General features: G+C 36.1%; 2 protein-coding genes across 2 annotated transcripts in view; one reads left to right on the top strand and one right to left on the bottom strand.

The window, feature by feature from the left end:
• Positions 1-170: 170 nt before the first annotated feature.
• On the top strand, positions 171-8,137 carry RpII215 (RNA polymerase II subunit RpII215). Its single transcript, XM_065507251.1, has 6 exons — positions 171-665; positions 743-1,267; positions 1,938-2,894; positions 3,013-5,830; positions 5,906-6,094; positions 6,168-8,137. Exons 1-6 carry the CDS (start codon positions 588-590, stop codon positions 7,277-7,279), a joined length of 5,679 nt encoding a protein of 1,892 aa, XP_065363323.1. The 5' UTR covers positions 171-587; the 3' UTR covers positions 7,280-8,137.
• Positions 8,138-14,300: 6,163 nt separating this feature from the next.
• The window catches only part of fd3F (forkhead domain 3F), a 46,268-nt gene continuing 44,445 nt past the window's right edge, over positions 14,301-16,123 (bottom strand). The window contains exons 3-5 of the mRNA XM_065509339.1: positions 15,442-15,613; positions 14,921-15,365; positions 14,301-14,844 (exon numbers count right to left, since the gene is read on the bottom strand). Coding sequence (XP_065365411.1) covers positions 14,525-14,844; positions 14,921-15,365; positions 15,442-15,613 — 937 coding nt within the window. The 3' untranslated portion in view covers positions 14,301-14,524. The remainder of the gene's footprint in view (positions 14,845-14,920; positions 15,366-15,441; positions 15,614-16,123) is intronic.

Genomic DNA, 16,123 nt, shown 5'->3' with positions numbered 1-16,123 from the left:
ATTTAAATAAAAGAATTACTTTCACATTAGAAATTCCTCACAGTTTTCCACAAATAAACCTTTATAGTACTTTTTTGGAAAACTCACCCTTACACAAGTTACTCTTTTTTGCAACTGTGCAAAATACAAATGGCGCTGAGAAGCAAACGTGAAAAGAAAAAAAATGCTTCAATTTCTTTAGACGGCTGCCACAACCTGCTGCGTACGTCCAACAATTTCTGAAAAAAAAGGCCGGAAAAATTGCTTAAAAATCACGAAAAACAATATAAAAGTGAACATTAAGTGTAGCAAAATGTTTATTCAATAAAATTTTGCCAAAATAAATGAATTTTTCCGTGAAAAAATTCATTTGAAAATTTCTTTGTTGAGTTGATGAAATTCATATAAAATCACGAAGCAACGAGTCAAAAAACGACAGAAAACGAACTGTTAGAAAAGTGTTGAAATCGCCAGCGGAGTCTCAGCTCGAGGTTAGCGGAGCGCTAGCGAAAGTTTTTTTCTTTTATTTTACACAAGACAAGCGGGGAAGTACTAAAACCCCCAAAAACTTTAAATAGAACAATAATAACTGAAATTTAAACAAAAAAATGGCTACAAACGATTCCAAAGCGCCTATTAGGCAGGTGAAACGTGTGCAATTCGGTATACTGTCTCCGGATGAAATTGTAAGTAGCTAAAAGAAAGGGTAGCATTAAAAATAATGTAGTAAACGATATAATAAATATGTTTTTGCTAAATTTAGCGACGTATGTCAGTGACAGAAGGTGGAGTAATGTTTGCCGAAACCTTGGAAGGTGGCCGTCCCAAATTAGGCGGTCTTATGGATCCCCGCCAGGGTGTCATTGATCGTACATCACGTTGCCAAACATGTGCTGGCAACATGACAGAATGTCCTGGCCATTTTGGCCACATTGACTTGTCAAAGCCTGTCTTTCACATTGGCTTCATTACAAAAACAATTAAGATTTTAAGATGTGTTTGCTTTTATTGTTCCAAAATGTTGGTGTCGCCCAACAATCCCAAAATCAAAGAAATTGTTATGAAAACAAAGGGCCAGCCGAGAAAACGTCTGGCTTATGTTTACGATTTGTGTAAGGGCAAAAAGATTTGCGAAGGTGGTGAAGATATGGACATGACAAAAGATGGCCAACCGACTGATCCAAACAAAAAACCCGGACATGGTGGTTGCGGTCATTACCAGCCATCGATTAGAAGAACTGGTTTGGATTTGTCGGCCGAATGGAAACATGTCAATGAAGATTCACAGGTAAAGTGTTAAAACTTTGTTAAAGTTCTTTTATTTATATGAAAAGTTTTCTGTACAAACTGTTGCGTTTATCTTATCTTTAATGGAATACAAGTTAGACTAGCTAAATCTGTTTTGTTTTTTAGATTAGCTTTGTTTCATTATAATTATTTTCTTCAAGAAGTTTAGTTTTTTTATACTTTTTAGTCTTAAAAAATTCTGTTTAATTTTAAGAATTTAATTTATTGTTTTCATTTGTTAAAATTAATTATTGTTGCAATAATAACTTCTTTTTCAAGAAAATATATTTTTTTTTGCTAAAATTAATTTTTTTTGTTTAGAAATATTGATTTTCTTTGCAAAAATTGTTTATTTCGTTAAGAAAAATTGATTTTTATTGCAGAAATTACCTTTGTTTTTTCGCCTAGAAAAATCACTTCTTCGTCTAGAAATATCGATTTAAATTTGAAATCAATTTTTAATTTTGGTCTTGAAAAATCACTTTTTGTTTAAAAAATTCACTTTTTCATCTAGAAAAATCAATATTTTGTTTTAAAATTAACTTTTTCATCTAAATTAAAAAATTAACTTTTTTGGACTAGAAAAAAAATCAATTTCTAAATGAATTTTTGTTTAAAAAAATTAAAAAAAAAAAAAAAATATTTTTTAAATTTATCTTTAACCCTTCCAGGAAAAAAAAATGGTCATAACAGCCGAAAGAGTTTGGGAAATTCTAAAACACATTACTGACGAGGAGTGCTTCATTATGGGTATGGATCCCAAATATGCTCGCCCCGATTGGATGATTATTACAGTATTGCCCGTACCTCCATTGGCTGTGCGACCTGCCGTTGTGATGTTTGGTGCCGCCAAGAATCAGGACGATTTGACGCACAAACTTTCCGACATCATTAAGGCCAACAATGAATTGCGTAAAAATGAAGGCACCGGTGCTGCAGCTCATGTCATTATGGAGAACATTAAGATGTTACAGTTCCATGTGGCTACACTCGTTGACAATGACATGCCCGGTATGCCAAGAGCCATGCAAAAGTCCGGCAAACCTCTAAAAGCCATCAAATCACGTCTAAAGGGTAAAGAAGGTCGTATTCGTGGTAATTTGATGGGAAAGCGTGTTGATTTCTCAGCACGTACTGTCATCACACCCGATCCCAATTTACGTATTGACCAGGTCGGTGTACCCCGATCCATTGCACAGAATTTAACATTTCCCGAATTGGTGACGCCCTTCAACATTGATCGTATGCAGGAATTGGTCAGACGTGGTAACTCACAGTATCCGGGCGCCAAATATATTGTACGTGACAATGGCGAACGTATCGATTTGCGTTTCCATCCCAAACCCTCAGATTTACATTTACAATGCGGCTACAAAGTGGAGAGACATTTACGTGACGATGATTTGGTTATTTTCAATCGTCAGCCCACTTTGCACAAGATGAGTATGATGGGTCATCGTGTTAAGGTTTTGCCTTGGTCTACATTCCGTATGAACTTGTCGTGTACCTCACCCTACAATGCTGATTTTGATGGTGACGAAATGAATTTGCACGTGCCACAGTCTATGGAGACGAGAGCTGAAGTTGAGAATATTCACGTTACTCCGCGTCAGATTATTACACCTCAGGTAAGCAAGCTTCTGAGATGATTAGTATGGATTTTGAACAATCAAGACTTTAAATTTTAAATTATTTTAAAAATACTGTTTCTTAACCCTCACTTTTTCTTTCTTTACTTTGCTGCAGGCCAACAAACCCGTCATGGGTATTGTGCAGGACACACTGACAGCCGTTCGTAAAATGACAAAACGAGATGTCTTCATCACGCGCGAACAAGTCATGAACTTGCTTATGTTCTTGCCCACTTGGGATGGCAAAATGCCACAGCCGTGTATTTTGAAACCCATGCCCCTGTGGACTGGCAAACAGATATTCACTCTCATCATTCCCGGCAACGTAAACATGATACGTACTCACTCCACACATCCGGATGACGAAGATGAAGGCCCCTACAAATGGATATCACCCGGTGACACCAAGGTAATGGTAGAACACGGTGAATTGATTATGGGTATTTTGTGTAAGAAGACCCTGGGTACTTCAGCCGGTTCACTGCTGCATATTGTGTTCTTGGAATTGGGTCACGAGATTGCCGGCCGTTTCTACGGTAACATTCAGACTGTCATTAACAACTGGTTGCTGCTGGAGGGTCACAGTATCGGTATTGGTGACACAATTGCCGATCCTCAGACCTATAATGAAATTCAGATGGCCATTAAGAAAGCCAAAGACGATGTCATCAACGTTATTCAGAAGGCTCACAACATGGAGCTGGAACCCACGCCCGGTAATACTTTGCGTCAGACTTTCGAGAATCAGGTAAATCGTATTTTGAACGATGCTCGTGACAAGACTGGTGGTTCCGCTAAGAAGTCTCTTACTGAATACAACAATCTAAAGGCTATGGTGGTGTCTGGTTCGAAGGGTTCCAACATTAATATTTCCCAGGTTATTGCTTGTGTGGGTCAACAGAACGTAGAAGGTAAACGTATTCCATATGGTTTCCGCAAGCGTACTCTGCCACATTTCATCAAAGACGATTACGGTCCTGAGTCCAGAGGTTTCGTTGAAAATTCATATCTGGCCGGTTTGACTCCTTCCGAGTTCTATTTCCACGCTATGGGTGGTCGTGAAGGTCTTATTGATACTGCTGTAAAGACTGCTGAAACTGGTTATATCCAGCGTCGTCTTATAAAGGCTATGGAGTCGGTAATGGTAAATTATGATGGTACAGTGCGTAACTCTGTGGGTCAGCTTATTCAGTTGCGTTACGGTGAGGACGGTTTGGCTGGTGAAACGGTAGAGTTTCAGAATTTGCCCACCGTCAAGTTGTCGAACAAATCGTTTGAAAAACGCTTTAAATTTGATTGGTCCAATGAGCGCTATATGCGCAAGGTCTTTACGGATGAGGTGATCAAGGATTTGAGTGAGAGTGGCAATGCTTTACCCCAACTGGAAGTAGAATGGGAACAATTGTGTCGCGATCGTGAAGCTTTAAGAGAAATTTTCCCCAATGGCGATTCAAAGGTTGTATTGCCTTGTAATCTACAAAGAATGATTTGGAATGTGCAAAAGATTTTCCACATAAACAAAAGAATGCCCACTGATTTGTCGCCCTTGAGAGTAATAAACGGTGTACGAGATCTATTGCAACGTTGTGTCATTGTGGTGGGTAACGATCATCTCTCCAAGCAGGCCAACGAGAACGCCACTCTGTTGTTCCAGTGTTTGGTACGCTCCACTTTGTGCACCAAATATGTGGCCGAAGAATTCCGTTTGTCCGCCGAGGCCTTTGAGTGGTTGATAGGAGAAATCGAGACGAGATTCCAACAGGCTCAAGCCAATCCCGGTGAAATGGTGGGTGCCTTGGCTGCCCAGAGTTTGGGTGAACCTGCCACACAGATGACACTCAACACTTTCCATTTTGCTGGTGTATCCTCCAAGAACGTAACCCTGGGTGTACCTCGTCTTAAGGAAATTATCAATATTTCCAAGAAACCCAAAGCTCCTTCCCTAACGGTCTTCTTGACGGGAGGTGCTGCCCGTGATGCTGAGAAAGCCAAGAATGTGCTGTGTCGTTTGGAACACACCACTTTGCGTAAGGTGACAGCCAATACCGCCATCTACTATGATCCCGATCCTCAACGCACCGTCATAGCCGAGGATCAAGAATTCGTCAATGTCTACTATGAAATGCCCGATTTTGATCCCACGCGCATTTCACCCTGGCTGCTGCGTATTGAACTCGATCGCAAGAGAATGACAGATAAGAAATTGACCATGGAACAGATTGCCGAAAAGATTAATGCCGGTTTCGGTGACGATCTCAATTGTATTTTCAACGATGACAATGCTGACAAATTGGTTTTGCGTATACGTATCATGAACAATGAGGAGAACAAGTTCCAAGACGAAGAAGAGGCGGTAGACAAAATGGAAGATGACATGTTCTTGCGTTGCATTGAGGCCAACATGTTGTCGGACATGACACTGCAGGGCATTGAAGCCATTGGCAAAGTGTACATGCATTTGCCACAAACGGACAGTAAGAAACGTATAATCATCACAGATACGGGTGAATTCAAGGCCATTGGTGAATGGTTGCTGGAAACTGATGGTACCTCCATGATGAAGGTCCTCTCCGAACGTGACGTCGATCCGGTGCGTACGTCGTCCAACGATATTTGTGAAATTTTCCAAGTACTGGGCATAGAGGCTGTGCGTAAGTCTGTGGAAAAGGAAATGAACGCTGTGCTGCAGTTCTACGGTCTGTATGTAAACTATCGTCATTTGGCCTTGTTGTGTGACGTAATGACAGCCAAGGGCCATTTGATGGCCATCACACGTCACGGTATCAATAGACAGGATACTGGTGCTCTTATGAGATGTTCCTTTGAAGAAACCGTCGATGTGTTGTTGGATGCCTCAGCTCATGCTGAAACTGATCCTATGAGAGGTGTATCTGAGAATATTATTATGGGTCAATTGCCCAAAATGGGTACAGGTAAGTTAGGAGTGGAGGAGGATGTTTTTGATGTGTGGAATAGTTTATTAATTTATGTGTTTGTTTACGTTTAAGGTTGTTTTGATTTGTTGCTGGATGCTGAGAAGTGTCGTTATGGTATTGAAATTGCCAACACTATGGGTTCCAGCATGTTGGGCGGTTCGGGCATGTTCTTTGGCGCAGTGGCAACACCTAGTATGTCACCTCCACGAACACCCTGGATACAGTGTGGTACTCCTAAATATTTATCACCTTCAGGACAAAGTAAGTTAAAGCAAATTGATAAAAATATGTATATGGTTCAAAATTTAACCTACTATTAATTTTTCTTTTCCAGTGAGTGGTATGACACCAGGTGGACCCAGCTTTTCGCCCTCGGCAGCTTCTGAAGCTTCGGGTATGTCACCCATATGGTCTCCCGCCCATCCTGGCTCATCACCATCATCTCCCGGACCGGCGATGTCACCCTTCCTTTCGCCCTCACCCAATGTATCGCCACCCTCGTACTCGCCTACAAGTCCCAACTATACGGCTTCATCGCCGGGCGGTGCTTCACCCAGCTACTCGCCACTCAGTCCGAACTATTCACCCACCAGTCCAGTTTATGCATCCAGCTCATCACCCCGGTACTCTTCAACCACGCCCAATTTCAATCCACAATCCACAGGGTATCTACCCTCAACCAGTGGTTATTCACCATCGTCTCCCGTATATTCGCCCACCTCGAATTTCCAATCTTCAAGTCCCTCGTATACGGGCAGCGGCTCAAATATGTATTCACCAGCCAGTGCATATTCACCGACTTCTTCGAATTATTCACCCAATTCTCCTTCTTATTCGCCAACATCTCCTTCATACTCACCTTCAAGTCCTTCGTATTCACCATCATCTCCTTGTTACTCACCAACATCACCCTCTTATTCTCCGTCATCACCCACTTATACTCCGGTAACACCTTCGTATTCACCGTCTTCACCCAATTGTTCGGCTTCGCCGCACTATTCTCCGGCCTCGCCGGCTTATTCCCAAACCGGGGTCAAATATTCTCCAACATCACCCAAATATTCACCACCCTCACCCTCGTACGATGGTTCACCGGGTTCGCCGCAATACACACCCGGCTCACCACAATACTCTCCAGCTTCACCCAAATATTCGCCAACTTCTCCATTGTATTCGCCGGCTTCACCACAACATTCGCCAGCCAATCAATACAGTCCTACTGGCTCCAGTTACTCGGCCACTTCGCCCCGTTACTCGCCCAACATGTCCATCTACTCGCCCAGTAGCACAAAATATTCCCCCTCGTCTCCACCAACCTACACACCAACACGCAACTACTCTCCAGCATCGCCTATGTACTCGCCCACGGCGCCCTCACATGGTTATTCACCAACTAGTCCGGCCTATTCGCCCAGTAGTCCCAACTACGAAGAAAGTGACGATTAAAAAGCAGCAGCAGGACAATAGAATGCGGCCAGTTAGTTATATTGCTATTTGTTTTATATCACTGGTCGTTTGCTGTAGAAGAATTAGTGAACAAAGTGATTGAAAAAGAAAGCATTTCCTGTTTTATCATTCAACGGATATTAACAATTAAAACAATTTATTTTAGACTTAAGACTTAAGGTTCTAAACAAGACATACAGACAGACAGATACACACACCTACCACTTGGAATACACACTTTTATATTCTATTATATTCTTATTATATGGATTGTAGTAAGTTTTTTTCTCTTAGATTTTTTCTTTCTTTTCGTTTCGTCATGGTTTTTATTACAAATTAGATAATTTTTTCTCTCTCTTTATTCTAAATTCGTCAATATTTAATATTTAAGTTACTTACGTTCGTTCTTTCTCTATTTCTAAGTTTAAAACAAAATTCAAATTTATCTAAAATGACTTGAAATCATATTATTTTAAACTGTAATTAAAGTATAATTACAACTTTTATTATGTGTAATATGTACTTTACAAACAACAGAACAACAAATTTAAATTTCATTATTAAATCTTTAACTTAAAGTATAAATATATATATTTTATCAACAAAAAAACAAACAAAAAAAAAAACAAAAAAAAGAAGATTTTTAATCAGCCTTATTGTGTAAGCCTTTAGCGTTTTATGCAATCGACAGTCTCGTACTAGATTAAAGATAACATGTAAACGGTTTCTTTAATCTAGTACAAAACGCCAATGCCTTACATAATACGTCTGCATATTATGATTACTTATTATAATTTGTAATAAATTAAATAAAACTCCAAAAAAATATACAAAAAAAAAAGTTACAAAAAACTTAAATTTTAAATCTTTTATTGATATCCTGCAAGAAATTTGTGACAAAAAGCAACATTTCCAAGAAAATTTACTATAAATAGCTATTTTTCGAAAAGAAGACTATAAGTAGCAACTCTTCGGTGAAAACTCTTATTATTTATTAGAAAATTTACTATAAATAGTAACATTTCTAAGAAATTTATGTAAATAGCAACTTTTCTAAGAAAATTTATTAGAAATTTGCTATAGATAACAATAATCGAAGAAAATTTACTATGAATAGCAACATTTCTGAGAAATTTACTATAAATATCAAAATTTCTGAGGAAATTTACTATAAATAGCAAAATTTTCGAGAAAATTTGCTATAAATAGCAACAATTCTTAGGAAATTCACTACAAATTGAAATAGTTTGGAGAAAATTACTATAAAAAAAATTGGAAACAACCAAAGGGAGATCTACAAAACAGGCGGCGGATCAGCATTAATAAACAATATGTGTCCTCTGACGAAGAACTTTTATCGTCTTTAATAGGAGCGTCAACATGTGGATTAATAGATCGTGGAGGTGGTGATAAAGAGATGACTTTAAATGTAAGTTAAAAAGTAATTCGTTTGTGTAGGTGTATTTTTACGCAAATTTTTTTCACAGAAAGAAGAATCTATTGAATGTATCGACAATTTGGAAACCAATTTAGAAATATTACTAGACCTATGCTTTCGTCCAAGTGAAGCTGTTAATATATTAAAGCGACCAATCCAAAAAGTATTGTCTAACAATGAAGTTAATTCTGATGAAGAAAATATAGAACTACAATGTCCTTCCCTACACTAGAGTGTTATGGAAAAGTTAAGAAGAGGAAGCGTAATAACGACAAGCTTGATGAGTTAATAGACTAATATTCAGATCTCAAGGATGAGCGAAAGGCACTTCTGGTAGAACTAAATTCTACAGGGATAAAAGTGAAAGAGAACACAGTCTATTTAATATTGACATAGAAATAAAGCAACTTCAAAAAGTAGAGCAACAATTAAAACTCATGTTACTTAAAAAAAATAAATGCTTTTTTAGTTCAATAATATTATAGTTGGAAGTTTATCTGCATTTCTACGGCATATATTATGTAAAATCGATGTTGCTATATGTTGCATCATACAAAGATTTTATTGCTTCTGAAACTTTCCTAATAATTCTGCTGGTGAATTTGAGCTAAATCTGCTACTGTTGTTTCAAAGCTTCTTGTAGCATAAAATAGTAGCGTAATCAGCATTTGAAGGCTTGGTGAAATGTTAGATTTTACAAAATAAAAAGATTTTTGAAAAAAAAGAAATGGAAATGAAGATAGCAATACATTTTTCCTTTCTACTGCATGTGTTAACTTTGATTTAATTTGATCCAAAACCATCCTTGCACTTATTTTTGAAAGTCGGAATCTTTTCAGGAATTCCAAATCATTCCACGTCTCAAAATGATCGGATCTTTTTCTGAAATAAAATCTTAAGCGTCTTAGCTTTTTATTTTGCAGACTTTTTTAAAAATATTATTTATTTTTGTTTACCTAACAATTTAACTGACAAACAAGTAAGAGAGCTATATTCGGCTGTGCCGAATCTTATATACCCTTCACCAAATTATACTTAAAAATATTTTTTTTTTAATATTTTTATTTAAACAAAATCAAAATTTTTTTGTTAATGTTTTAAAATTTTTTTAAAAAAAATTTTTTTCCAAATTGTTTTTTAATTTTTTTTAAAAAAAGTTTTTTAAAAATTTTTTTTTTCAATTTCTTTAATTAATTTTTTTGGAAAAAGAATTTATGACAAAAAAAAATTTTTGATGAAACAAAAATTCGGGTTGAAAAATATTTTTTCTGATTTTGACCCATTGTATGTCCAACTTACTATGGTCTTATATACGTCGTTGCAAAGGTCTTTGAAATATCTATCATTAGATATCCATATTGTCTATATTAATGAATTAGTAATCCAGATATAGGTCAAAAATAGGTAAAAAATCGAGGTTGTCCTAGTTTTTTCCTTATATCTCAGCCATTTGTGGACCGATTTTCTCGATTTTAAATAGCGACCGAGCCGGAAGAATTTCGGAGATATTGATGTATGAATCGTGTATGTAAGTTATTTGGGGGCTTCGGAAAGTTGATTTCAACACACAGACGGACATGGCTATATCGATTCCGCTATCTATAACGATCCAGAATATATATACTTTATGGGATCGCAAATGAAAAATGTGGAAATTACAAACGGAATGACAAACTTATATATACCCTTGCCACTCATGGTGAAGGGTATAAAAACGGTAGTGTATGATAGACTACAGTTATCTACTCGGTAATTCATACCTTTGAGTTAAAATTACCAAATTTTATTTACACCATTGATATCTAAGTACCGTACGATATCTATTTGTTGAAATTACGGGCATAAGTTGAGAAAATGATATCGGCCAGAGTTGATGACCTTACGGGCTCGTCTTATGGCATTTTCATCATTCTTGTTAGAACTTCGGGGAATCTCGCATTGCTGGCGGCTTCAAGAGTCTGAGGCTTGTTGACGTAAATCCACGACTTCAAAAAAAATAAAAAAAAATCGGTAATCATGGTTCTGTAGCACTAATATGGAAATAAGCCTCATCGCTCATGACAATTTTTGATGAAAAAATCGTCCACCACTTCGTAGAAATTCAGGATGACTTGAGCGTAGGTTAGACGCGTTTGGCGGTCAACAGCTAACAGCTGATTCACTGTATGCACTATGCAAGGGAACATCTTCAAATCTTTCAACAAAATTCTGCGTAGGGACGTCGTCTGGGCGATGTTCCGGACACCTCTTCGACATCTTGGGCAACAGAAGCGATATTCTTAGCAGAACGGCTGCTCCGGGGCCGGCCAGCCTTGGGAAGATCTCGTGTTGTCCCAGTTGCTTCAAGGCGAGTGGCCCAACGTGTTTGTCCAATTAGAGTCGGACGACCAGGAAATCTGCGATGAAATTCACGCTGTGCCAACACAACCGAAAAATGGAAACAATTATTCCGCGTTCTTGCGGAGTAAACCGATTCATGGCTTGTCGATTTGTATTCTGCTTTAGTTTACTTCACAAATGTCAAAACCGAATTGGCGACATTTGCAAAAGTTATAGCGTTTTCCAACAGGAAATTTAATAAAATGATCTTTCATTAAGCGCTTCAAATCTTTAAATTTGAATAAAACAAAGTGTGTGTGAGATATCGAAATCTTTTCGAATTACAATGTATTTATTACACAATTTCGAACATTTACGTTGTCGGATTGAGTTACGCAGTAACCGCCCCCCCCAGGCCAAAAGAAGTTGGTAATCATCGACCTATAGCGCTCGCCGTTGACGGTGATGGCCTGGCCAACGTCGTTACCAAACAGTGATTTTTTCGGGATACATTGAATGCTCTTGGATCTCATATGAATTGGTATCAAATTTGAAGTTTTGTTTGTTGACAGTTATCCAGAAATGGGCATCATCGAGTATAATTGGAAAAGCCCCCAAATAGAACACCCATTTTGATAAAACAATTTTATAATTTACACGTATTGTTGAACTTTATATTTGGTAAAACAAACTGAATAAATTACAGCCAATTCGACAGATGCAGTTTCAACAATACGACTGATATCAAATGTCAAAGTTCGAAAGTCCCTATTGGAAGATCTTTTGTAACAACATTTCGCAGAAAAATTACTATAAATAGCTACTAAGAAGAGCATCATCTTCTATATATCTATATACATATATAAAAATGAAATGGTCCTTGTATGTAATGCCATCACGTGAGAACGGCTGGAGCGATTTTTCTGTTTTTTTTATACCCTTCACCATGAGTGGCAAGGGTATTAATAAGTTTGTCATTCCGTTTGTAATTTCCACATTTTCCACCCCATAAAGTATATATATTCTGGATCGTTATAGATAGCGGAATCGATATAGCCATGTCCGCCTGTGTGTTGAAATCAACTTTCCGAAGCCCCCAAATAACTTACATACACGATTCATACATCAATATCTCCGAAATCCTTCCGGCTCGGTCGGTATTTAAAATCGAGAAAATAGGTCAACAAATCGCTGAGATATAAGGAAAAAACTAGGACAACCTCGATTTTTGACCTATATCTGGATTACTAAGTCATTAATATAGAGAATATAGATATCTAATGATAGATATTTCAAAGTCCTTTGCAACGACGTATATAAGACCATAGTAAGTTGGACATACAATGGGTCAAAATCGGAAAAAAATATTTTTTAACCCGAATTTTTTTTTCATAAAAATTTTTTTTTTGTCATAAATTCTTTTTCCACAAAAATTAATTAAAGAAATTTAAAAAAAAAATTAAAAAAACTTTTTTAAACAAAATTAAAAAATAATTTGGAAAAAAAAATTTTTTAAAAAATTTTAAAACATTAAAAAAAAAATTTTGATTTTGTTTAAATAAAAATATTTAAAAAAAAATATATTTTTAAGTATAATTTGGTGAAGGGTATATAAGATTCGGTACAGCCGAATATAGTTCTCTTACTTGTAATTTCTAGATTTTTCATTTCCGACCCTATAAAGTATATATATTTTGGATCCTTATAGATAGCGGAATCGATTAAGCCGTCTGTCTGTTGAAATCAATTTCCTGAAGACCCCTGATATCTTCGGGATCATTAATATAGACAATATGGATATCTAATGATAGATATTTCAAAGACCTTTGCAACGACGTATATAAGACCATAGTAAGTTGGACCTACAATGGGTCAAAATCGAAAAAACATATTTTTTAACCTGAATTTTTTTTTCACCAAAAAAATTTAAAAAAAAATTTTAAATTTAAAAAAAAAAATTTTAATTTAAAAAATGTTAACTTTTTTTTTTCAAAAAATGAAAAAATTGAAAAAAAAAAATTTTTACCTAAAATATTTAAATTTTTTATTTTGAAGTATAATTTGGTAAAGGGTATATAAGATTCGGTATAGCCGAATATAGCTATCTTACTTGTTTTTTTTTAATTTAATACTGAAATAAATTTATAACAAACTAATTTTTTTGGTTGAAAAAAAAATTCGGGTTAAATGATAATTTTCCCGATTTTAACCCATTGCATGTCCAACTTACTATGGCCATACATCGTTACAAAGGCCTTTGAAATATCTATCATTCTTCGTAATCCAGATATAGAACAAAAATAGCCCAAAAATCGAGGTTGTCCTGATTTTGTCCTTTTATTTCAGCCATTTGTTGGCCGATTTTAAATAGCAACCAGACCGGGTCTATAGCGGATATATTGATATATGAATAAGACAGTTATGAATGTTCAAGTCATTTTCTGAGGGGGGGATCTCGTATGGGGACTAAGGACAAATGTTGCCCGATTTTCGCCATACTTTACAGTATAATTTCAGAGTAGTTAGAACTAATATGTGAAAAAAGATATTACGATTGGCGTATAATCAACATATTTATGACTGCTCTAGAATTATTCTGGGGGGACATTTGTATGGGGGCTAGGTAAATTAATGGATCGATGTTGCCCATTTTCAATACCAGGAAAACCTTATTAACAGAGGATATTTCGTTTGGGCCCGCTAGCTCCTTTAGTTTGGACCCTATCGTGTTTTCATCAGAGAAACTGATGGACGGACACAGCTAGATCATCTTATGAGCACCCAAAATATATTTACTTTTTGGTTCTACGACCAATATTTCAATAAAAAAAATATCAATAAAATAAAATCAATAAATTTGAAAGAAGATCTGAATAAAAAACAATCAAATAAAGTTTTAATTTTCGATTTATTTTAGGTAATAATTTATATAAATTACAACTTACGTTTTGACAGAGAATATTATAATTATCTCGTTGTGCAATTAACTAAATACAAAGTACATTAATTTAATAATCTAAAACAAAACCTAATATTAATCTTTGGTGATCTCATAGTATGTAATTTTATAAATACAAACATGTAAACAGCCTTATTATAGATCTCAAAGTTGGATCAAAAACCGGTCGTTAATTTAACTGGTAAAACGTCTCAAAAGGGATGTAACGGCGACTATTAACAAGGCTGAATATTAAAACTATAGTTCAGACTAAATTACAAGACGACTAGATGAGATTTTAAATAAATTTTTACAAAATCTACTTTGCGCAGGAAGGACCAGGCAAAATTATCTAGAGAACGAATATTTAAGCGAATTAAACTTACAGCATTTAAAATAGCTTATTATTATGAAGGATTACAAAAGAAATGACTAGTTAGGATTAATGAATTTAATGATTTTATGAACTAGGTGGAACCATTATGATAAGAGGTGATGGTGGTGGTGGTTGTTGTTGTTGTTGCTGAGACTGAGCTTGTTGATCTTTGGGTCAAGCAACAATATCATGTGTTGAATTATAAGAGAAATAATTTAAATTGAATTCATCATTGAACAAAACCACATCCGATTCTTTGGACACTGAGGATGAAGGATCGCTATTAGGATGATGGGCATGATGATGATGATGGTGTTGCTGATGATGATTGGTTATTTGTATGCCCAATTCCATGGGATCAATTTCGGTGACATAATAGGGTCCCGAGGCTGAATGATTGCTATGGCAGTGTGGGGTGGAAGTGATGGAATGGGAGGAATGTCGCAAACCGCTTTCATTTACCACAACATCTTTGTGTATGGGATTGAGATAATCTATAAAATAGAAAGCCAGAGAAAATATATAAATATTTCTATAAAAATTTGAATATTATGATCTTGTGATACTTACTATTATCCAGCAAAACATCCTGATAGGTACCAATTATTGTCTGATTCACTGACTGCACCTCCACCTCTCTGTGTATACCATTCAAAATTTGTCCAGCCGTTTTCCTCAATTCCTCATCGGTTAAGAGATCATTGTAGGGCAATTCAGTCATAACATGACCTCCCCCTGATGCATCCATCTCATGAGCTGAATTCTGATTTTGTATAGAGCCATCGTTATTATTTGTCTGAGATTGTTGCAGCATTTCCTGTTGTATGGCGGCTGCTGCCACCGCTGCCTCATCGTATAAACATTGATCCTGTTGACAGCCTACATGTTTATGTTGGCCACCACCACCGCCACCATTTTGTAGCAAGCGTTCTTGTTGCTGCTTCTGATGATGCTGTTGCAAACGTTCGCGGTTTATTGATTCCATTTTGAAAAATAAATCTAAACGTTGTTTTTTCTGTGGAGGACAATTTGGAAATAGAAATAGAGATTAATTTAGAATGATCCTTGTTGTCTTATGTGTAGTAACTTACATGCTCCCAGGCTAAAACATTTTCTGCTGAATCTCCACTTGATATTGTCCACAGATGACCAGCACCTTGTGGCGCTTTGTGTCCCTTGCGAAAATGAGGATTTATGGAAAGATTGTGTCTGACGGAGTTTTTCCAGCGATCATCGTTCGATTTATAATAGGGGAAACGATCACTATAATGAAAGAAAAAATAAATAAATTAATAATTTAAACATTTCCAAAAATAATTCAAAATAACACCAAATTTGCAATATCCTGCAAATTGTTCCCTATGGAAATTGGAAAAAAGTGATCGAAAAAATAAAAACATTTTCAAGTTTTATAGTTCTTCTTTTGTTAACATTTGGAGAAAAACTAAGCCCAGATTTTCAAATTGATTTTTAAAGTAGAAGTAGAAGAACTTCTGCAAGTATTTGTTGAAATGTTTCCACCCAAATCGAAACTTGCGAAAGTCTGCTTCCAGAAGTAGTTTGTAGAAGTTATTACGACCTTTCTTTTCCTTTTGACCTCTTCTTCGGGCGCGTCTAACATCATTGGCTATTGCCTTTAAAGCGTTTTGTTTTCAATTTTATTCTTATTAAATTACTTTGAGGTCGTGTCCCATAATTCAGGATAACTTTATTGTTTTTATACCCTTTCACCTTCGTGAGAAGGGTATATATAAGTTTGTCATTCCGTTTGTA

Source organism: Calliphora vicina, chromosome 4, assembly GCF_958450345.1.
Source record: "Calliphora vicina chromosome 4, idCalVici1.1, whole genome shotgun sequence".
Taxonomy (NCBI): Eukaryota; Metazoa; Arthropoda; class Insecta; order Diptera; family Calliphoridae; genus Calliphora; species Calliphora vicina.
This window is presented reverse-complemented; position numbering and strand designations above follow the sequence as displayed.